We start from the raw sequence: 26,261 nt of genomic DNA, 5'->3' as shown, positions 1-26,261 counted from the left end.
TTAAATAGACTATATACTGTATATTATACTGCCATATAAAAACACACTGTTATATACATTAAATACACTATATACTGTATATTATACTGCCTTATAAAACACACTGTTATATACATTAAATACACTATATACTGTATATTATACTGCCTTATAAAACACACTGTTCTATACATTAAATACACTATATACTGTATATTATACTGCCTTATAAAAACACACTGTTATATACATTAAGTACACTATATACTGTATATTATACTGCAGTGTTAAAACACACTGTTATATACATTAAATACACTATATACTGTATATTATACTGCCATATAAAACACACTGTTCTATACATTAAATACACTATATACTGTATATTATACTGCCTTATAAAACACACTGTTCTATACATTAAATACACTATATACTGTATATTATACTGCCATATAAAACACACTGTTATATACATTAAATACACTATATACTGTATATTATACTGCCTTATAAAAACACACTGTTATATACATTAAGTACACTATATACTGTATATTATACTGCAGTGTTAAAACACACTGTTATATACATTAAATACACTATATACTGTATATTATACTGCAGTGTTAAAACACACTGTTATATACATTAAATACACTATATACTGTATATTATACTGCAGTGTTAAAACACACTGTTATATACATTAAATACACTATATACTGTATATTATACTGCCTTATAAAACACACTGTTATATACATTAAATACACTATATACTGTATATTATACTGCCTTATAAAACACACTGTTATATACATTAAATACACTATATACTGTATATTATACTGCAGTGTTAAAACACACTGTTCTATACATTAAATACACTATATACTGTATATTATACTGCCTTATAAAACACACTGTTCTATACATTAAATACACTATATACTGTATATTATACTGCCTTATAAAACACACTGTTATATACATTAAATACACTATATACTGTATATTATACTGCCTTATAAAACACACTGTTCTATACATTAAATACACTATATACTGTATATTATACTGCCATATAAAACACACTGTTCTATACATTAAATACACTATATACTGTATATTATACTGCCTTATAAAACACACTGTTCTATACATTAAATACACTATATACTGTATATTATACTGCAGTGTTAAAACACACTGTTATATACATTAAATACACTATATACTGTATATTATACTGCAGTGTTAAAACACACTGTTCTATACATTAAATACACTATATACTGTATATTATACTGCCTTATAAAACACACTGTTATATACATTAAATACACTATATACTGTATATTATACTGCCTTATAAAACACACTGTTCTATACATTAAATACACTATATACTGTATATTATACTGCCTTATAAAAACACACTGTTATATACATTAAATACACTATATACTGTATATTATACTGCCTTATAAAACACACTGTTATATACATTAAATACACTATATACTGTATATTATACTGCAGTGTTAAAACACACTGTTCTATACATTAAATACACTATATACTGTATATTATACTGCCTTATAAAACACACTGTTCTATACATTAAATACACTATATACTGTATATTATACTGCAGTGTTAAAACACACTGTTATATACATTAAATACACTATATACTGTATATTATACTGCAGTGTTAAAACACACTGTTCTATACATTAAATACACTATATACTGTATATTATACTGCCTTATAAAACACACTGTTCTATACATTAAATACACTATATACTGTATATTATACTGCAGTGTTAAAACACACTGTTATATACATTAAATACACTATATACTGTATATTATAACATGGTATAAAACACACTGTTATATACATTAAATACACTATATACTGTATGTTATACTGCAGTGTTAAAACACACTGTTCTATACATTAAATACACTATATACTGTATATTATACTGCCTTATAAAACACACTGTTATATACATTAAATACACTATATACTGTATATTATACTGCCTTATAAAACACACTGTTATATACATTAAATACACTATACTGTATATTATACTGCAGTGTTAAAACACACTGTTATATACATTAAATACACTATATACTGTATATTATACTGCCTTATAAAACACACTGTTATATACATTAAATACACTATATACTGTATATTATACTGCAGTGTTAAAACACACTGTTCTATACATTAAATACACTATATACTGTATATTATACTGCCTTATAAAACACACTGTTATATACATTAAATACACTATATACTGTATATTATACTGCCATATAAAACACACTGTTCTATACATTAAATACACTATATACTGTATATTATACTGCAGTGTTAAAACACACTGTTATATACATTAAATACACTATATACTGTATATTATACTGCCTTATAAAACACACTGTTCTATACATTAAATACACTATATACTGTATATTATACTGCCTTATAAAACACACTGTTATATACATTAAATACACTATATACTGTATATTATACTGCAGTGTTAAAACACACTGTTCTATACATTAAATACACTATATACTGTATATTATACTGCAGTGTTAAAACACACTGTTCTATACATTAAATACACTATATACTGTATATTATACTGCAGTGTTAAAACACACTGTTCTATACATTAAATACACTATATACTGTATATTATACTGCCTTATAAAACACACTGTTATATACATTAAATACACTATATACTGTATATTATACTGCCATATAAAACACACTGTTCTATACATTAAATACACTATATACTGTATATTATACTGCAGTGTTAAAACACACTGTTATATACATTAAATACACTATATACTGTATATTATACTGCCTTATAAAACACACTGTTATATACATTAAATACACTTATATACTGTATATTATACTGCCTTATAAAACACACTGTTATATACATTAAATACACTATATACTGTATATTATACTGCAGTGTTAAAACACACTGTTCTATACATTAAATACACTATATACTGTATATTATACTGCAGTGTTAAAACACACTGTTCTATACATTAAATACACTATATACTGTATATTATACTGCAGTGTTAAAACACACTGTTCTATACATTAAATACACTATATACTGTATATTATACTGCCTTATAAAACACACTGTTATATACATTAAATACACTATATACTGTATATTATACTGCAGTGTTAAAACACACTGTTCTATACATTAAATACACTATATACTGTATATTATACTGCCTTATAAAACACACTGTTATATACATTAAATACACTATATACTGTATATTATACTGCCTTATAAAACACACTGTTATATACATTAAATACACTATATACTGTATATTATACTGCAGTGTTAAAAACACACTGTTATATACATTAAATACACTATATACTGTATATTATACTGCCTTATAAAACACACTGTTATATACATTAAATACACTATATACTGTATATTATACTGCAGTGTTAAACACACTGTTCTATACATTAAATACACTATATACTGTATATTATACTGCCTTATAAAACACACTGTTATATACATTAAATACACTATATACTGTATATTATACTGCCTTATAAAACACACTGTTATATACATTAAATACACTATATACTGTATATTATACTGCCTTATAAAACACACTGTTATATACATTAAATACACTATATACTGTATATTATACTGCCTTATAAAACACACTGTTATATACATTAAATACACTATATACTGTATATTATACTGCAGTGTTAAAACACACTGTTCTATACATTAAATACACTATATACTGTATATTATACTGCCATATAAAAACACACTGTTATATACATTAAATACACTATATACTGTATATTATACTGCAGTGTTAAAACACACTGTTATATACATTAAATACACTATATACTGTATATTATACTGCCTTATAAAACACACTGTTATATACATTAAATACACTATATACTGTATATTATACTGCCTTATAAAACACACTGTTATATACATTAAATACACTATATACTGTATATTATACTGCCTTATAAAACACACTGTTCTATACATTAAATACACTATATACTGTATATTATACTGCCTTATAAAACACACTGTTATATACATTAAATACACTATATACTGTATATTATACTGCAGTGTTAAAACACACTGTTGTATATATTAAATACACTATATACTGTATATTATACTGCAGTGTTAAAACACACTGTTATATACATTAAATACACTATATACTGTATATTATACTGCCATATAAAACACACTGTTATATACATTAAGTACACTATATACTGTATATTATACTGCAGTGTTAAAACACACTGTTCTATACATTAAATACACTATATACTGTATATTATACTGCAGTGTTAAAACACACTGTTCTATACATTAAATACACTATATACTGTATATTATACTGCAGTGTTAAAACACACTGTTATATACATTAAATACACTATATACTGTATATTATACTGCCATATAAAACACACTGTTATATACATTAAATAGACTATATACTGTATATTATACTGCCATATAAAAACACACTGTTATATACATTAAATACACTATATACTGTATATTATACTGCCTTATAAAACACACTGTTATATACATTAAATACACTATATACTGTATATTATACTGCCTTATAAAACACACTGTTCTATACATTAAATACACTATATACTGTATATTATACTGCCTTATAAAAACACACTGTTATATACATTAAGTACACTATATACTGTATATTATACTGCAGTGTTAAAACACACTGTTATATACATTAAATACACTATATACTGTATATTATACTGCCATATAAAACACACTGTTCTATACATTAAATACACTATATACTGTATATTATACTGCCTTATAAAACACACTGTTCTATACATTAAATACACTATATACTGTATATTATACTGCCATATAAAACACACTGTTATATACATTAAATACACTATATACTGTATATTATACTGCCTTATAAAACACACTGTTATATACATTAAATACACTATATACTGTATATTATACTGCAGTGTTAAAACACACTGTTATATACATTAAATACACTATATACTGTATATTATACTGCAGTGTTAAAACACACTGTTATATACATTAAATACACTATATACTGTATATTATACTGCAGTGTTAAAACACACTGTTATATACATTAAATACACTATATACTGTATATTATACTGCCTTATAAAACACACTGTTATATACATTAAATACACTATATACTGTATATTATACTGCCTTATAAAACACACTGTTATATACATTAAATACACTATATACTGTATATTATACTGCAGTGTTAAAACACACTGTTCTATACATTAAATACACTATATACTGTATATTATACTGCCTTATAAAACACACTGTTCTATACATTAAATACACTATATACTGTATATTATACTGCCTTATAAAACACACTGTTATATACATTAAATACACTATATACTGTATATTATACTGCCTTATAAAACACACTGTTCTATACATTAAATACACTATATACTGTATATTATACTGCCATATAAAACACACTGTTCTATACATTAAATACACTATATACTGTATATTATACTGCCTTATAAAACACACTGTTCTATACATTAAATACACTATATACTGTATATTATACTGCAGTGTTAAAACACACTGTTATATACATTAAATACACTATATACTGTATATTATACTGCAGTGTTAAAACACACTGTTCTATACATTAAATACACTATATACTGTATATTATACTGCCTTATAAAACACACTGTTATATACATTAAATACACTATATACTGTATATTATACTGCCTTATAAAACACACTGTTCTATACATTAAATACACTATATACTGTATATTATACTGCCTTATAAAAACACACTGTTATATACATTAAATACACTATATACTGTATATTATACTGCCTTATAAAAACACACTGTTATATACATTAAGTACACTATATACTGTATATTATACTGCAGTGTTAAAACACACTGTTCTATACATTAAATACACTATATACTGTATATTATACTGCCTTATAAAACACACTGTTCTATACATTAAATACACTATATACTGTATATTATACTGCAGTGTTAAAACACACTGTTATATACATTAAATACACTATATACTGTATATTATACTGCAGTGTTAAAACACACTGTTCTATACATTAAATACACTATATACTGTATATTATACTGCCTTATAAAACACACTGTTCTATACATTAAATACACTATATACTGTATATTATACTGCCTTATAAAACACACTGTTATATACATTAAATACACTATATACTGTATATTATACTGCAGTGTTAAAACACACTGTTCTATACATTAAATACACTATATACTGTATATTATACTGCCTTATAAAACACACTGTTATATACATTAAATACACTATATACTGTATATTATACTGCCTTATAAAACACACTGTTATATACATTAAATACACTATATACTGTATATTATACTGCAGTGTTAAAACACACTGTTATATACATTAAATACACTATATACTGTATATTATACTGCCTTATAAAACACACTGTTATATACATTAAATACACTATATACTGTATATTATACTATACTGTTCTATACATTAAATACACTATATACTGTATATTATACTGCCTTATAAAACACACTGTTATATACATTAAATACACTATATACTGTATATTATACTGCAGTGTTAAAACACACTGTTCTATACATTAAATACACTATATACTGTATATTATACTGCAGTGTTAAAACACACTGTTCTATACATTAAATACACTATATACTGTATATTATACTGCAGTGTTAAAACACACTGTTCTATACATTAAATACACTATATACTGTATATTATACTGCCTTATAAAACACACTGTTATATACATTAAATACACTATATACTGTATATTATACTGCCATATAAAACACACTGTTCTATACATTAAATACACTATATACTGTATATTATACTGCAGTGTTAAAACACACTGTTATATACATTAAATACACTATATACTGTATATTATACTGCCTTATAAAACACACTGTTATATACATTAAATACACTATATACTGTATATTATACTGCCTTATAAAACACACTGTTATATACATTAAATACACTATATACTGTATATTATACTGCAGTGTTAAAACACACTGTTCTATACATTAAATACACTATATACTGTATATTATACTGCAGTGTTAAAACACACTGTTCTATACATTAAATACACTATATACTGTATATTATACTGCAGTGTTAAAACACACTGTTCTATACATTAAATACACTATATACTGTATATTATACTGCCTTATAAAACACACTGTTATATACATTAAATACACTATATACTGTATATTATACTGCCTTATAAAACACACTGTTATATACATTAAATACACTATATACTGTATATTATACTGCCTTATAAAACACACTGTTCTATACATTAAATACACTATATACTGTATATTATACTGCAGTGTTAAAACACACTGTTATATACATTAAATACACTATATACTGTATATTATACTGCCTTATAAAACACACTGTTATATACATTAAATACACTATATACTGTATATTATACTGCCTTATAAAACACACTGTTATATACATTAAATACACTATATACTGTATATTATACTGCAGTGTTAAAACACACTGTTCTATACATTAAATACACTATATACTGTATATTATACTGCAGTGTTAAAACACACTGTTCTATACATTAAATACACTATATACTGTATATTATACTGCAGTGTTAAAACACACTGTTCTATACATTAAATACACTATATACTGTATATTATACTGCCTTATAAAACACACTGTTATATACATTAAATACACTATATACTGTATATTATACTGCCATATAAAAACACACTGTTATATACATTAAATACACTATATACTGTATATTATACTGCAGTGTTAAAACACACTGTTATATACATTAAATACACTATATACTGTATATTATACTGCCTTATAAAACACACTGTTATATACATTAAATACACTATATACTGTATATTATACTGCCTTATAAAACACACTGTTATATACATTAAATACACTATATACTGTATATTATACTGCAGTGTTAAAACACACTGTTCTATACATTAAATACACTATATACTGTATATTATACTGCCTTATAAAACACACTGTTATATACATTAAATACACTATATACTGTATATTATACTGCCATATAAAACACACTGTTCTATACATTAAATACACTATATACTGTATATTATACTGCAGTGTTAAAACACACTGTTATATACATTAAATACACTATATACTGTATATTATACTGCCTTATAAAACACACTGTTATATACATTAAATACACTATATACTGTATATTATACTGCCTTATAAAACACACTGTTATATACATTAAATACACTATATACTGTATATTATACTGCAGTGTTAAAACACACTGTTCTATACATTAAATACACTATATACTGTATATTATACTGCAGTGTTAAAACACACTGTTCTATACATTAAATACACTATATACTGTATATTATACTGCAGTGTTAAAACACACTGTTCTATACATTAAATACACTATATACTGTATATTATACTGCCTTATAAAACACACTGTTATATACATTAAATACACTATATACTGTATATTATACTGCAGTGTTAAAACACACCTGTATATTATTGCCTTATAAAACACACTGTGGGTTAGGGCTTAGAAGTTAGAGGTTAGAGGTTACGGGTTAGGGGTTAGAGGTTAGAGGTAGAGGTTAGGGGTTAAAGGTTAGGGGTTAGGGGTTAGAGGTTAGGGGTTAGAGGTTACGGGTTAGGGGTTAGAGGTTAGAGGTTAGAGGTTACGGGTTAGGGGTTAGAGGTTAGAGGTAGAGGTTAGGGGTTAAAGGTTAGGGGTTAGGGGTTAGAGGTTAGGGTTAGGGGTTAGAGGTTAGGGGTTAGAGGTTAGAGGTTAGAGGTTAGGGGTTAGAGGTTAGGGGTTAGAGGTTAGAGGTTAGGGGTTAGAGGTTAGGGGTTAGAGGTTAGGGTTAGGGGTTAGAGGTTAGGGGTTAGGGGTTAGAGGTTAGGGGTTAGAGGTTAGAGGTTAGAGGTCTTATAAAACACACTGTGGGTTAGGGCTTAGAAGTTAGAGGTTAGAGGTTACGGGTTAGGGGTTAGAGGTTAGAGGTAGAGGTTAGGGGTTAAAGGTTAGGGGTTAGGGGTTAGAGGTTAGGGGTTAGGGGTTAGAGGTTAGGGGTTAGAGGTTAGAGGTTAGAGGTTAGGGGTTAGAGGTTAGGGGTTAGAGGTTAGAGGTTAGGGGTTAGAGGTTAGGGGTTAGAGGTTAGGGGTTAGGGGTTAGGGGTTAGAGGTTAGAGGTTATAGTACCTGGTATGGCTGGAAGTAAACATTCCCCAGGTGTAGAACGGAGGACAGTAGTCTACAGATGGGTTAGAGGTTAGAGGTTAGGGTTTAGAGGTTAGGGGTTAGGGGTTAGAGGTTAGGGGTTAGGGGTTAGATATTAGAGGTTAAGGGTTAGAGGTTAGGGGTTAGGGGTTAGAGGTTAGAGGTTAGGGGTTAGGGGTTAGAGGTTAGGGGTTAGAGATTAGAGGTTAGGGATTAGAGGTTAGGGGTTAGAGGTTAGGGGTTAGAGTTTAGAGGTTAGAGGTTAGGGGTTAGATATTAGAGGTTAGAGGTTAGGGGTTAGAGGTTAGAGGTTAGAGGTTAGGGGTTAGGTGTTAGAGGTTAGGGGTTAGGGGTTAGAGGTTAGAGGTTAGGGGTTAGAGGTTAGAGGTTATAGTACCTGGTATGGCTGGAAGTAAACATTCCCCAGGTGTAGTACGGAGGACAGTAGTCTACAGATGGGTTAGGGGTTAGGGGTTAGAGGTTAGGGGTTAAAGGTTAGCGGTTAGGGGTTAGAGGTTAGGGGTAGAGGTTAGGGGTTAGGGGTTAGAGGTTAGAGGTTAGGGGTTAGCGGTTAGGGTTTAGAGGTTAGGGGTAGAGGTTAGAGGTTAGAGGTTAGGGGTTAGAGGTTAGAGGTTAGGGGTTAGAGGTTAGAGGTTAGAGGTTAGGGGTTAGGGGTTAGGGGTTAAAGGTTAGCGGTTAGGGGTTAGAGGTTAGGGGTAGAGGTTAGGGGTTAGAGGTTAGCGGTTAGGGGTTAGAGGTTAGGGGTTAGAGGTTAGCGGTTAGGGGTTAGAGGTTAGGGGTTAGAGGTTAGCGGTTAGGGGTTAGAGGTTAGGGGTTAGCGGTTAGGAGTTAGAGGTTAGGGGTTAGTGGTTAGGGGTTAGGGGTTAGAGGTTAGAGGTTAGAGGTTATAGTACCTGGTATGGCTGGAAGTAAACATTCCCCAGGTGTAGTACGGAGGACAGTAGTCTACAGATGGGTTAGGGGTTAGGGGTTAGAGGTTAGGGGTTAAAGGTTAGAGGTTAGAGGTTAGAGGTTAGGGGTTAGGGGTTAGAGGTTATAGTACCTGGTATTGCTGGAAGTAAACATTCCCCAGGTGTAGTACGGAGGACAGTAGTCTACAGATGGGTTAGGGGTTAGGGGTTAGAGGTTAGGGGTTAAAGGTTAGCGGTTAGGGGTTAGAGGTTAGGGGTTAGGGGTTAGAGGTTAGGTTAGGGGTTAGGGGTTAGGGGTTAGGCGTTAAAGGTTAGCGGTTAGGGGTTAGAGGTTAGGGGTAGAGGTTAGGGGTTAGGGGTTAGAGGTTAGAGGTTAGGGGTTAGAGGTTAGAGGTTGGAGGTTAGCTGGTTAGGGGTTAGAGGTTAGGGGTAGAGGTTAGGGGTTAGAGGTTAGGGGTTAGAGGTTAGGGGTTAGGGGTTAGAGGTTAGGGGTTAGAGGTTAGGGGTTAGGGGTTAGAGGTTAGGGGTTAGAGGTTAGGGGTTAGAGGTTAGCGGTTAGGGGTTAGAGGTTAGGGGTTAGAGGTTAGCGGTTAGGGGTTAGAGGTTAGCGGTTAGGGGTTAGAGGTTAGAGGTTAGTGGTTAGGGGTTATAGTACCTGGTATGGCTGGAAGTAAACATTCCCCAGGTGTAGTACGGAGGACAGTAGTCGACAGATGCCGTTCTGCTCATCAGGACTGAAACGCAGGATGTCCATGGCACTCTGCACACGACGGAAATCTGCTCCATCATCCTTCCCCTCTATCGCACAGTCACCACCCTGGTACAGAGGGACACACCGAGGGAGACATTCTGGTGTAAATATTGGGGGGGGGGAACGAGAATTAGACGGAGGGTCCGGGTTGTTCTCCCCTGGATCCTTTAAAAGAAAACACATTTTAAATGCATTTCTGCCATTATACACAGTTTGACTTGACCCATCATGCCTCTCTTCAGGGATACGTGACCCATCATGCCTCTCTTCAGGGATACGTGACCCATCATGCCTCTCTTCAGGGATACGTGACCCATCATGCCTCTCTTCAGGGATACGTGACCCATCATGCCTCTCTTCAGGGATACGTGACCCTTCATGCCTCTCTTCTACGTGACCCATCATGCCTCTCTTCAGGGATACGTGACCCATCATGCCTCTCTTCAGGGATACGTGACCCATCATGCCTCTCTTCAGGGATACGTGACCCATCATGCCTCTCTTCAGGGATACGTGACCCATCATGCCTCTCTTCAGGGATACGTGACCCATCATGCCTCTCTTCAGGGATACGTGACCCATCATGCCTCTCTTCAGGGATACGTGACCCATCATGCCTCTCTTCAGGGATACGTGACCCATCATGCCTCTCTTCAGGGACACGTGACCCATCATGCCTCTCTTCAGGGATACGTGACCCATCATGCCTCTCTTCAGGGATACGTGACCCATCATGCCTCTCTTCAGGGATACGTGACCCATCATGCCTCTCTTCAGGGATACGTGACCCATCATGCCTCTCTTCAGGGATACGTGACCCATCATGCCTCTCTTCAGGGATACGTGACCCATCATGCCTCTCTTCAGGGATACGTGACCCATCATGCCTCTCTTCAGGGATACGTGACCCATCATGCCTCTCTTCAGGATACGTGACCCATCATGCCTCTCTTCAGGGATACGTGACCCATCATGCCTCTCTTCAGGGATACGTGACCCATCATGCCTCTCTTCAGGGATACGTGACCCATCATGCCTCTCTTCAGGGATACGTGACCCATCATGCCTCTCTTCAGGGACACGTGACCCATCATGCCTCTCTTCAGGGATACGTGACCCATCATGCCTCTCTTCAGGGATACGTGACCCATCATGCCTCTCTTCAGGGATACGTGACCCATCATGCCTCTCTTCAGGGATACGTGACCCATCATGCCTCTCTTCAGGGATACGTGACCCATCATGCCTCTCTTCAGGGATACGTGACCCATCATGCCTCTCTTCAGGGATACGTGATCCATCAGGCCTAACTTCAGGGATACGTGACCCATCATGCCTCTCTTCAGGGATATTTTGTGAGGTATACGGAGGGGTATTTTGAAAACAATATACGTGGAAGGATAAGTAGAAAGGCACCTCAACCACCCAAAAAATAAAATATACATTATTTTAGGAAAAAAAGCGAACTTTCTGTTGTTGGGGTGCGACCCACACCATTCTGTTGTTGGGGGTATGACCCTCACCATTCTGTTGTTGGGATTCGACCCACACCATTCTGTTTTTGGGGGTACGACCCTCACCATTCTGTTGTTGGGGTACGACCCACACTATTCTGTTGTTGGGATACGACCCACACCATTCTGTTGTTGGGGGTACGACCCACACCATTCTGTTGTTGGGGGTACGACCCACACCATTCTGTTGTTGGGATACGCCCCACACCATTCTGTTGTTGGGGTGCGACCCACACCATTCTGTTGTTGGGGGTACGACCCACACCATTCTGTGGTTGGGATACGCCCCACACCATTCTGTTGTTGGGGTACGACCCACACCATTCTGTTGTTGGGGTACGCCCCACACCATTCTGTTGTTGGGACACGACCCACACCATTCTGTTGTTGGGGTACGACCCACACAATTCTGTGGTTGGGATACGACCCACACCATTCTGTTGTTGGGGTACGCCCCACACCATTCTGTTGTTGGGGTGCGACCCACACCATTCTGTTGTTGGGGTACGACCCACACCATTCTGTGGTTGAAGTACGACCCACGCCATTCTGTGGTTGGGGTACGCCCACACCATTCTGTTGTTGGGGTACGATCCACACCATTCTGTGGTTGAGGTACGCCCACACCATTCTGTTGTTGGGATACGCCCACACCATTCTGTGGTTGGGGTATGACCCACAACATTCTGTTGTTGGGATACGACCCACACCATTCTGTTGTTGGGGTACGCCCCACACCATTCTGTTGTTGGGGTACGCCCACACCATTCTGTTGTTGGGATACGCCCCACACCATTCTGTTGTTGGGATACGACCCACACCATTCTGTTGTTGGGGTACGACCCACACAATTCTGTGGTTGGGATACGACCCACACCATTCTGTTGTTGGGGTACGCCCCACAACATTCTGTTGTTGGGATACGCCCACACCATTCTGTTGTTGGGGTACGCCCCACACCATTCTGTTGTTGGGGTATGACCCACACCATTCTGTTGTTGGGGTACGACCCACACCATTCTGTTGACCCGACCAAATTCACATAGGTATGTGTGTTATAGATCTGTCATTCTCATTGAAAGCCAGTTTAAGGAGAGGTAGATCTGTTCTATGTGTTATAGATCTATCATTCTCATTGAAAGCCAGTCTAAGAAGAGATAGATCTGTTCTATGTGTTATAGATCTGTCATTCTCATTGAAAGCCCATCTAAGAAGAGATAGATCTGTTCTATGTGTCATAGATATGTCATTCTCATTGAAAGCCAGTCTAAAATGTGGTATAATCTGTTCTATGTGCGCAATATCTATGCTTCCCGGTCTTAACATTTAGTTTTTGCGTCTTTTACATTGGGTTACATTCTAAAACAACAATATTTGTTTGATTATTATATATTATATATATTTCACAGCAGTTTAGAACACTAGACTTGGAGGACGAATCAACCTATTCTGTGTGTGTGTGTGTGTGTGTGTGTGTGTGTGTGTACACTAGACTGTCCTCGTTTTGTCACATAAACCCGAAATTGGGCAAACTATTTTATCAACCAGGAAATGGAGGTGTGATTTCTGAACGTTGCACCTTTAAAGACATTATTGGAGGACGAATCGACCTATTGTGTGTGTGTGTGTGTGTGTGTGTGTGTGTGTGTGTATACCTGGTTAAGGTAAAAGTATGTCTCCGCCTCTTGCAGGTAAAGAGAGCGTTTTTGGTGAGGCTCCAGACCAGACAGCATCTCATAGAAGATGTGGTAGTTTCTCTCTGATTTACCCTGAACACACACACACACACACACACACACACACACACACACACACACACACACACACACACACACACACACACACACACACATATAGGTTAGAAGATACAGTACAACATAGCTGGGGTTGGAACTGGTACAGGGAACAGAACAGAAAACGGGAAAATAAGGAACAGAAACAGAACCCGGAACGAAAGTGATCTATACTGTTCTGGAACAGAACCGTTATTTTAAAAACATGGGAACCAGTTAATAAAGTTATTTTACGTTTCGGGGCATGTCAAGTTTTCACTCTGTTCCTCAGAAACGTCTACCTGGTGAAATAAAGGTGAAATAAAAAACAACGTCTTCCAGTGTCTGACTGCTCAACATCTTTACCGGTGGAGGCTACCTGCCCCTCCCCTCTCCGAAGCATCATAGCCGAAGCCCCTCTACGTCAACAACTTACTGAGCTACAGCTGGCCCTTTCCACGTCAACAACTCACTGAGCTACAGCTGGCCCTCTCCTTACCAACAACTCACTGAGCTACAGCTGGCCCTCTCCTTATCAACAACTCACTGAGCTACAGCTGGCCCTCTCCACCTCAACAACTCACTGAGCTACAGCTGGCCCTCTCCTTATCAACAACTCACTGAGCTACAGCTGGCCCTCTCCACCTCAACAACTCACTGTTCTACAGCTGGCCCTCTCCTTATCAACAACTCACTGAGCTACAGCTGACCCTCTCCTTATCAACAACTCACTGAGCTACAGCTGGCCCTCTCCTTATCAACAACTCAATGAGCTACAGCTGGCCCTCTCCTTATCAACAACTCACTGAGCTACAGCTGGCCCTCTCCTTATCAACAACTCACTGAGCTACAGCTGGCCCTCTCCACGTCAACAACTCACTGAGCTACAGCTGGCCCTCTCCACCTCAACAACTCACTGATCTACAGCTGGCCCTCTCCTTATCAACAACTCACTGAGCTACAGCTGGCCCTCTCCACCTCAACAACTCACTGAGCTACAGCTGGCCCTCTCCACCTCAACAACTCACTGAGCTACAGGTGGCCCTCTCCTTATCAACAACTCACTGAGCTACAGCTGGCCCTCTCCACCTCAACAACTCACTGAGCTACAGCTGGCCCTCTCCACCTCAACAACTCACTGATCTACAGCTGGCCCTCTCCTTATCAACAACTCACTGAGCTACAGCTGGCCCTCTCCTTATCAACAACTCACTGAGCTACAGCTGGCCCTCTCCACCTCAACAACTCACTGAGCTACAGCTGGCCCTCTCCTTATCAACAACTCACTGAGCTACAGCTGGCCCTCTCCTCATCAACAACTCACTGAGCTACAGCTGGCCCTCTCCTTATCAACAACTCACTGAGCTACAGCTGGCCCTCTCCTCATCAACAACTCACTGAGCTACAGCTGGCCCTCTCCTTATCAACAACTCACTGACCTACAGCTGGCCCTCTCCACCTCAACAACTCACTGTTCTACAGCTGGCCCTTTCCACGTCAACAACTCACTGAGCTACAGCTGGCCCTCTCCTTATCAACAACTCACTGAGCTACAGCTGGCCCTCTCCACGTCAACAACTCACTGAGCTACAGCTGGCCCTCTCCTTATCAACAACTCACTGAGCTACAGCTGGCCCTCTCCACCTCAACAACTCACTGAGCTACAGGTGGCCCTCTCCTTATCAACAACTCACTGAGCTACAGCTGGCCCTCTCCACCTCAACAACTCACTGAGCTACAGGTGGCCCTCTCCTTATCAACAACTCACTGAGCTACAGCTGGCCCTCTCCACCTCAACAACTCACTGAGCTACAGCTGGCCCTCTCCACGTCAACAACTCACTGAGCTACAGCTGGCCCTCTCCTTATCAACAACTCACTGAGCTACAGCTGGCCCTCTCCACCTCAACAACTCACTGAGCTACAGCTGGCCCTCTCCACCTCAACAACTCACTGAGCTACAGGTGGCCCTCTCCTTATCAACAACTCACTGAGCTACAGCTGGCCCTCTCCACCTCAACAACTCACTGAGCTACAGCTGGCCCTCTCCACCTCAACAACTCACTGATCTACAGCTGGCCCTCTCCTTATCAACAACTCACTGAGCTACAGCTGGCCCTCTCCTTATCAACAACTCACTGAGCTACAGCTGGCCCTCTCCACCTCAACAACTCACTGAGCTACAGCTGGCCCTCTCCTTATCAACAACTCACTGAGCTACAGCTGGCCCTCTCCTCATCAACAACTCACTGAGCTACAGCTGGCCCTCTCCTTATCAACAACTCACTGAGCTACAGCTGGCCCTCTCCTCATCAACAACTCACTGAGCTACAGCTGGCCCTCTCCTCATCAACAACTCACTGAGCTACAGCTGGCCCTCTCCTTATCAACAACTCACTGACCTACAGCTGGCCCTCTCCACCTCAACAACTCACTGTTCTACAGCTGGCCCTTTCCACGTCAACAACTCACTGAGCTACAGCTGGCCCTCTCCTTATCAAAAACTCACTGAGCTACAGCTGGCCCTCTCCTTATCAACAACTCACTGAGCTACAGCTGGCCCTCTCCACCTCAACAACTCACTGAGCTACAGGTGGCCCTCTCCTTATCAACAACTCACTGAGCTACAGCTGGCCCTCTCCACCTCAACAACTCACTGAGCTACAGGTGGCTCTCTCCTTATCAACAACTCACTGAGCTACAGCTGGCCCTCTCCACCTCAACAACTCACTGAGCTACAGCTGGCCCTCTCCACGTCAACAACTCACTGAGCTACAGCTGGCCCTCTCCTTATCAACAACTCACTGAGCTACAGCTGGCCCTCTCCCTTATCAACAACTCACTGAGCTACAGCTGGCCCTCTCCACCTCAACAACTCACTGAGCTACAGCTGGCCCTCTCCACCTCAACAACTCACTGAGGTACAGCTGGCCCTCTCCTTATCAACAACTCACTGAGCTACAGCTGGCCCTCTCCTTATCAACAACTCACTGAGCTACAGCTGGCCCTCTCCTTATCAACAACTCACTGAGCTACAGCTGGCCCTCTCCACCTCAACAACTCACTGAGCTACAGCTGGCCCTCTCTTATCAACAACTCACTGAGCTACAGCTGGCCCTCTCCACCTCAACAACTCACTGAGCTACAGCTGGCCCTCTCCACCTCAACAACTCACTGAGCTACAGCTGGCCCTCTCCTTATCAACAACTCACTGAGCTACAGCTGGCCCTCTCCTTATCAACAACTCACTGAGCTACAGCTGGCCCTCTCCTTATCAACAACTCACTGAGCTACAGCTGGCCCTCTCCACCTCAACAACTCACTGAGCTACAGCTGGCCCTCTCCTTATCAACAACTCACTGAGCTACAGCTGGCCCTCTCCTTATCAACAACTCACTGAGCTACAGCTGGCCCTCTCCTTATCAACAACTCACTGAGCTACAGCTGGCCCTCTCCTTATCAACAACTCACTGAGCTACAGCTGGCCCTCTCCTTATCAACAACTCACTGAGCTACAGCTGGCCCTCTCCACCTCAACAACTCACTGAGCTACAGCTGGCCCTCTCCTTATCAACAACTCACTGAGCTACAGCTGGCCCTCTCCACGTCAACAACTCACTGAGCTACAGCTGGCCCTCTCCTTATCAACAACTCACTGAGCTACAGCTGGCCCTCTCCTTATCAACAACTCACTGAGCTACAGCTGGCCCTCTCCTTATCAACAACTCACTGAGCTACAGCTGGCCCTCTCCTTATCAACAACTCACTGAGCTACAGCTGGCCCTCTCCTTATCAACAACTCACTGACCTACAGCTGGCCCTCTCCACCTCAACAACTCACTGTTCTACAGCTGGCCCTTTCCACGTCAACAACTCACTGAGCTACAGCTGGCCCTCTCCTTATCAACAACTCACTGAGCTACAGCTGGCCCTCTCCACGTCAACAACTCACTGAGCTACAGCTGGCCCTCTCCTTATCAACAACTCACTGAGCTACAGCTGGCCCTCTCCACCTCAACAACTCACTGAGCTACAGGTGGCCCTCTCCTTATCAACAACTCACTGAGCTACAGCTGGCCCTCTCCACCTCAACAACTCACTGAGCTACAGGTGGCCCTCTCCTTATCAACAACTCACTGAGCTACAGCTGGCCCTCTCCACCTCAACAACTCACTGAGCTACAGCTGGCCCTCTCCACGTCAACAACTCACTGAGCTACAGCTGGCCCTCTCCTTATCAACAACTCACTGAGCTACAGCTGGCCCTCTCCACCTCAACAACTCACTGAGCTACAGCTGGCCCTCTCCACCTCAACAACTCACTGAGCTACAGGTGGCCCTCTCCTTATCAACAACTCACTGAGCTACAGCTGGCCCTCTCCACCTCAACAACTCACTGAGCTACAGCTGGCCCTCTCCACCTCAACAACTCACTGATCTACAGCTGGCCCTCTCCTTATCAACAACTCACTGAGCTACAGCTGGCCCTCTCCTTATCAACAACTCACTGAGCTACAGCTGGCCCTCTCCACCTCAACAACTCACTGAGCTACAGCTGGCCCTCTCCTTATCAACAACTCACTGAGCTACAGCTACTGAGCTGGCCCTCTCCTTATCAACAACTCACTGAGCTACAGCTGGCCCTCTCCTCATCAACAACTCACTGAGCTACAGCTGGCCCTCTCCTCATCAACAACTCACTGCCCTCTCCTCATCAGCTCACAGCTGGCTGGCCTCTCTCTTATCAACAACTCACTGACCTACAGCTGGCCCTCTCCACCTCAACAACTCACTGTTCTACAGCTGGCCCTTTCCACGTCAACAACTCACTGAGCTACAGCTGGCCCTCTCCTTATCAACAACTCACTGAGCTACAGCTGGCCCTCTCCACGTCAACAACTCACTGAGCTACAGCTGGCCCTCTCCTTATCAACAACTCACTGAGCTACAGCTGGCCCTCTCCACCTCAACAACTCACTGAGCTACAGGTGGCCCTCTCTTATCAACAACTCACTGAGCTACAGCTGGCCCTCTCCACCTCAACAACTCACTGAGCTACAGGTGGCCCTCTCCTTATCAACAACTCACTGAGCTACAGCTGGCCCTCTCCACCTCAACAACTCACTGAGCTACAGCTGGCCCTCTCCACGTCAACAACTCACTGAGCTACAGCTGGCCATCTCCTTATCAACAACTCACTGAGCTACAGCTGGCCCTCTCCTTATCAACAACTCACTGAGCTACAGCTGGCCCTCTCCACCTCAACAACTCACTGAGCTACAGCTGGCCCTCTCCACCTCAACAACTCACTGAGGTACAGCTGGCCCTCTCCTTATCAACAACTCACTGAGCTACAGCTGGCCCTCTCCTTATCAACAACTCACTGAGCTACAGCTGGCCCTCTCCTTATCAACAACTCACTGAGCTACAGCTGGCCCTCTCCACCTCAACAACTCACTGAGCTACAGCTGGCCCTCTCCTTATCAACAACTCACTGAGCTACAGCTGGCCCTCTCCACCTCAACAACTCACTGAGCTACAGCTGGCCCTCTCCACCTCAACAACTCACTGAGCTACAGCTGGCCCTCTCCTTATCAACAACTCACTGAGCTACAGCTGGCCCTCTCCTTATCAACAACTCACTGAGCTACAGCTGGCCCTCCTTATCAACAACTCACTGAGCTACAGCTGGCCCTCTCCACCTCAACAACTCACTGAGCTACAGCTGGCCCTCTCCTTATCAACAACTCACTGAGCTACAGCTGGCCCTCTCTTATCAACAACTCACTGAGCTACAGCTGGCCCTCTCCTTATCAACAACTCACTGAGCTACAGCTGGCCCTCTCCTTATCAACAACTCACTGAGCTACAGCTGGCCCTCTCCTTATCAACAACTCACTGAGCTATAGCTGGCCCTCTCCACCTCAACAACTCACTGAGCTACAGCTGGCCCTCTCCTTATCAACAACTCACTGAGCTACAGCTGGCCCTCTCCACGTCAACAACTCACTGAGCTACAGCTGGCCCTCTCCTTATCAACAACTCACTGAGCTACAGGTGGCCCTCTCCTTATCAACAACTCACTGAGCTACAGCTGGCCCTCTCCACCTCAACAACTCACTGAGCTACAGCTGGCCCTCTCCACGTCAACAACTCACTGAGCTACAGCTGGCCCTCTCCTTATCAACAACTCACTGAGCTACAGCTGGCCCTCTCCACCTCAACAACTCACTGAGCTACAGCTGGCCCTCTCCACCTCAACAACTCACTGAGCTACAGGTGGCCCTCTCCTTATCAACAACTCACTGAGCTACAGCTGGCCCTCTCCACCTCAACAACTCACTGAGCTACAGCTGGCCCCTCTCCACCTCAACAACTCACTGATCTACAGCTGGCCCTCTCCTTATCAACAACTCACTGAGCTACAGCTGGCCCTCTCCTTATCAACAACTCACTGAGCTACAGCTGGCCCTCTCCACCTCAACAACTCACTGAGCTACAGCTGGCCCTCTCCTTATCAACAACTCACTGAGCTACAGCTGGCCCTCTCCTCATCAACAACTCACTGAGCTACAGCTGGCCCTCTCCTTATCAACAACTCACTGAGCTACAGCTGGCCCTCTCCTCATCAACAACTCACTGAGCTACAGCTGGCCCTCTCCTCATCAACAACTCACTGAGCTACAGCTGGCCTCTCCTTATCAACAACTCACTGACCTACAGCTGGCCCTCTCCACCTCAACAACTCACTGTTCTACAGCTGGCCCTTTCCACGTCAACAACTCACTGAGCTACAGCTGGCCCTCTCCTTATCAACAACTCACTGAGCTACAGCTGGCCCTCTCCACGTCAACAACTCACTGAGCTACAGCTGGCCCTCTCCTTATCAACAACTCACTGAGCTACAGCTGGCCCTCTCTCCACCTCAACAACTCACTGAGCTACAGGTGGCCCTCTCCTTATCAACAACTCACTGAGCTACAGCTGGCCCTCTCCACCTCAACAACTCACTGAGCTACAGGTGGCCCTCTCCTTATCAACAACTCACTGAGCTACAGCTGGCCCTCTCCACCTCAACAACTCACTGAGCTACAGCTGGCCCTCTCCACGTCAACAACTCACTGAGCTACAGCTGGCCCTCTCCTTATCAACAACTCACTGAGCTACAGCTGGCCCTCTCCTTATCAACAACTCACTGAGCTACAGCTGGCCCTCTCCCACCTCAACAACTCACTGAGCTACAGCTGGCCCTCTCCACCTCAACAACTCACTGAGGTACAGCTGGCCCTCTCCTTATCAACAACTCACTGAGCTACAGCTGGCCCTCTCCTTATCAACAACTCACTGAGCTACAGCTGGCCCTCTCCTTATCAACAACTCACTGAGCTACAGCTGGCCCTCTCCACCTCAACAACTCACTGAGCTACAGCTGGCCCTCTCCTTATCAACAACTCACTGAGCTACAGCTGGCCCTCTCCACCTCAACAACTCACTGAGCTACAGCTGGCCCTCTCCACCTCAACAACTCACTGAGCTACAGCTGGCCCTCTCCTTATCAACAACTCACTGAGCTACAGCTGGCCCTCTCCTTATCAACAACTCACTGAGCTACAGCTGGCCCTCTCCTTATCAACAACTCACTGAGCTACAGCTGGCCCTCTCCACCTCAACAACTCACTGAGCTACAGCTGGCCCTCTCCTTATCAACAACTCACTGAGCTACAGCTGGCCCTCTCCTTATCAACAACTCACTGAGCTACAGCTGGCCCTCTCCTTATCAACAACTCACTGAGCTACAGCTGGCCCTCTCCTTATCAACAACTCACTGAGCTACAGCTGGCCCTCTCCACCTCAACAACTCACTGTTCTACAGCTGGCCCTTTCCACGTCAACAACTCACTGAGCTACAGCTGGCCCTCTCCTTATCAACAACTCACTGAGCTACAGCTGGCCCTCTCCACGTCAACAACTCACTGAGCTACAGCTGGCCCTCTCCTTATCAACAACTCACTGAGCTACAGCTGGCCCTCTCCACCTCAACAACTCACTGAGCTACAGGTGGCCCTCTCCTTATCAACAACTCACTGAGCTACAGCTGGCCCTCTCCACCTCAACAACTCACTGAGCTACAGGTGGCCCTCTCCTTATCAACAACTCACTGAGCTACAGCTGGCCCTCTCCACCTCAACAACTCACTGAGCTACAGCTGGCCCTCTCCACGTCAACAACTCACTGAGCTACAGCTGGCCCTCTCCTTATCAACAACTCACTGAGCTACAGCTGGCCCTCTCCACCTCAACAACTCACTGAGCTACAGCTGGCCCTCTCCACCTCAACAACTCACTGAGCTACAGGTGGCCCTCTCCTTATCAACAACTCACTGAGCTACAGCTGGCCCTCTCCACCTCAACAACTCACTGAGCTACAGCTGGCCCTCTCCACCTCAACAACTCACTGATCTACAGCTGGCCCTCTCCTTATCAACAACTCACTGAGCTACAGCTGGCCCTCTCCTTATCAACAACTCACTGAGCTACAGCTGGCCCTCTCCACCTCAACAACTCACTGAGCTACAGCTGGCCCTCTCCTTATCAACAACTCACTGAGCTACAGCTGGCCCTCTCCTCATCAACAACTCACTGAGCTACAGCTGGCCCTCTCCTTATCAACAACTCACTGAGCTACAGCTGGCCCTCTCCTCATCAACAACTCACTGAGCTACAGCTGGCCCTCTCCTCATCAACAACTCACTGAGCTACAGCTGGCCCTCTCCTTATCAACAACTCACTGACCTACAGCTGGCCCTCTCCACCTCAACAACTCACTGTTCTACAGCTGGCCCTTTCCACGTCAACAACTCACTGAGCTACAGCTGGCCCTCTCCTTATCAACAACTCACTGAGCTACAGCTGGCCCTCTCCACGTCAACAACTCACTGAGCTACAGCTGGCCCTCTCCTTATCAACAACTCACTGAGCTACAGCTGGCCCTCTCCACCTCAACAACTCACTGAGCTACAGGTGGCCCTCTCCTTATCAACAACTCACTGAGCTACAGCTGGCCCTCTCCACCTCAACAACTCACTGAGCTACAGGTGGCCCTCTCCTTATCAACAACTCACTGAGCTACAGCTGGCCCTCTCCACCTCAACAACTCACTGAGCTACAGCTGGCCCTCTCCACGTCAACAACTCACTGAGCTACAGCTGGCCCTCTCCTTATCAACAACTCACTGAGCTACAGCTGGCCCTCTCCTTATCAACAACTCACTGAGCTACAGCTGGCCCTCTCCACCTCAACAACTCACTGAGCTACAGCTGGCCCTCTCCACCTCAACAACTCACTGAGGTACAGCTGGCCCTCTCCTTATCAACAACTCACTGAGCTACAGCTGGCCCTCTCCTTATCAACAACTCACTGAGCTACAGCTGGCCCTCTCCTTATCAACAACTCACTGAGCTACAGCTGGCCCTCTCCACCTCAACAACTCACTGAGCTACAGCTGGCCCTCTCCTTATCAACAACTCACTGAGCTACAGCTGGCCCTCTCCACCTCAACAACTCACTGAGCTACAGCTGGCCCTTCCACCTCAACAACTCACTGAGCTACAGCTGGCCCTCTCCTTATCAACAACTCACTGAGCTACAGCTGGCCCTCTCCTTATCAACAACTCACTGAGCTACAGCTGGCCCTCTCCTTATCAACAACTCACTGAGCTACAGCTGGCCCTCTCCACCTCAACAACTCACTGAGCTACAGCTGGCCCTCTCTATCAACAACTCACTGAGCTACAGCTGGCCCTCTCCTTATCAACAACTCACTGAGCTACAGCTGGCCCTCTCCTTATCAACAACTCACTGAGCTACAGCTGGCCCCCTCTTATCAACAACTCACTGAGCTACAGCTGGCCCTCTCCTTATCAACAACTCACTGAGCTACAGCTGGCCCTCTCCACCTCAACAACTCACTGAGCTACAGCTGGCCTCTCCTTATCAACAACTCACTGAGCTACAGCTGGCCCTCTCCACGTCAACAACTCACTGAGCTACAGCTGGCCCTCTCCTTATCAACAACTCACTGAGCTACAGCTGGCCCCTCTCCTTATCAACAACTCACTGAGCTACAGCTGGCCCTCTCCTTATCAACAACTCACTGAGCTACAGCTGGCCTCTCCTTATCAACAACTCACTGAGCTACAGCTGGCCCTCTCCACCTCAACAACTCACTGAGCTACAGCTGGCCCTCTCCTTATCAACAACTCACTGAGCTACAGCTGGCCCTCTCCTTATCAACAACTCACTGAGCTACAGCTGGCCCTCTCCACCTCAACAACTCACTGAGCTACAGCTGGCCCTCTCCTTATCAACAACTCACTGAGCTACAGCTGGCCCTCTCCACCTCAACAACTCACTGTTCTACAGCTGGCCCTCTCCTTATCAACAACTCACTGAGCTACAGCTGGCCCTCTCCTTATCAACAACTCACTGAGCTACAGCTGGCCCTCTCCTTATCAACAACTCACTGAGCTACAGCTGGCCCTCTCCTTATCAACAACTCACTGAGCTACAGCTGGCCCTCTCCTTATCAACAACTCACTGAGCTACAGCTGGCCCTCTCCTTATCAACAACTCACTGAGCTACAGCTGGCCCTCTCCACCTCAACAACTCACTGAGCTACAGCTGGCCCTCTCCTTATCAACAACTCACTGTGGTGTGTGTGTGTGTGTGTGTGTGTCTCACCTGAAAGACGATGCGAGACTTCTCCAGCAGATACTGAGATGTTATGGCACCGCTGATCACACCCCTACACACACACACACACACACACACACACACACACACACACGCACGCACGCACGCACACGCACACACACACACACACAGAGAGAGAGAGGGAGACACACACACACACAGAAACACACACACACACACACACACACACACACACACACACACACACACACACACACACACACCACAGTGAGTTCTCTCTTGTCTCTCAGTGTTAAGTAACCCACGGTTCATTAATAAGTCACGTATGACTGAGCATTATGGGAGTTCAGCGCTCAACACCGTGTCACACCTTGTCGTGTACCTGTCCAACGTCAGGGTGTCACTGATACTGTAGCCACCGCCCTGTTACACCAGCGGAGTTACCGTGGTAACGTGGGGTACGGACCACAGGAGGTTGGTGGTAACCTTAATTAGGGAGTGAAGGGCTCGTAGTATTGGGCTGGAGAGGAATCAGAGGATCGGTAATCAAATGCTTCAGACACGTGGTTTCCAGTCACTCTGTCCTCCCCTCAGCAGCCTCCACTGGTACAGACAGAGTTACCGTGGTAACGTGGGGTATAGACAGAGTTACCGTGGTAACGTGGCGTATAGATGGAGTTACCGTGGTAACGTGGCGTATAGACCGAGTTACCGTGGTAACGTGGTGTATATACAGAGTTACCGTGGTATCGTGGCGTGTAAACCGAGTTACCGTGGTAACGTGGAGTATAGACAGAGTTACCGTGGTAACGTAGGGTATAGACAGAGTTACTGTGGTAACGTGGTGTATATACAGAGTTACCGTGGTAATGTGGCGTACACAGAGTTCCCGCTCCCATCAGCTGATATAAGAAGGGCTTCATGAATACATTTGATTGACTGATTGACTGTGGTAACAAATTAACGTAAAAACACTA

At 42.2% G+C, this 26,261-nt stretch overlaps 1 protein-coding gene across 1 annotated transcript in view; it reads right to left on the bottom strand.

Annotated features, from left to right (window-relative positions):
* The window catches only part of LOC135569034 (unconventional myosin-XV-like), a 37,056-nt gene extending 22,216 nt beyond the window's left edge, over positions 1 to 14,840 (bottom strand). Inside the window, exons 1-3 of the mRNA XM_065015858.1 lie at positions 14,829 to 14,840; positions 14,457 to 14,570; positions 11,192 to 11,353 (exon numbers count right to left, since the gene is read on the bottom strand). Coding sequence (XP_064871930.1) covers positions 11,192 to 11,353; positions 14,457 to 14,570; positions 14,829 to 14,840 — 288 coding nt within the window. The remainder of the gene's footprint in view (positions 1 to 11,191; positions 11,354 to 14,456; positions 14,571 to 14,828) is intronic.
* Positions 14,841 to 26,261: the final 11,421 nt, after the last annotated feature.

The sequence above is a fragment of the Oncorhynchus nerka genome, unplaced genomic scaffold, assembly GCF_034236695.1.
Source record: "Oncorhynchus nerka isolate Pitt River unplaced genomic scaffold, Oner_Uvic_2.0 unplaced_scaffold_1255, whole genome shotgun sequence".
Taxonomy (NCBI): Eukaryota; Metazoa; Chordata; class Actinopteri; order Salmoniformes; family Salmonidae; genus Oncorhynchus; species Oncorhynchus nerka.
The sequence above is the reverse complement of the archived record's forward strand: the minus strand, read 5'-3'. Positions and strand labels throughout refer to the sequence as shown.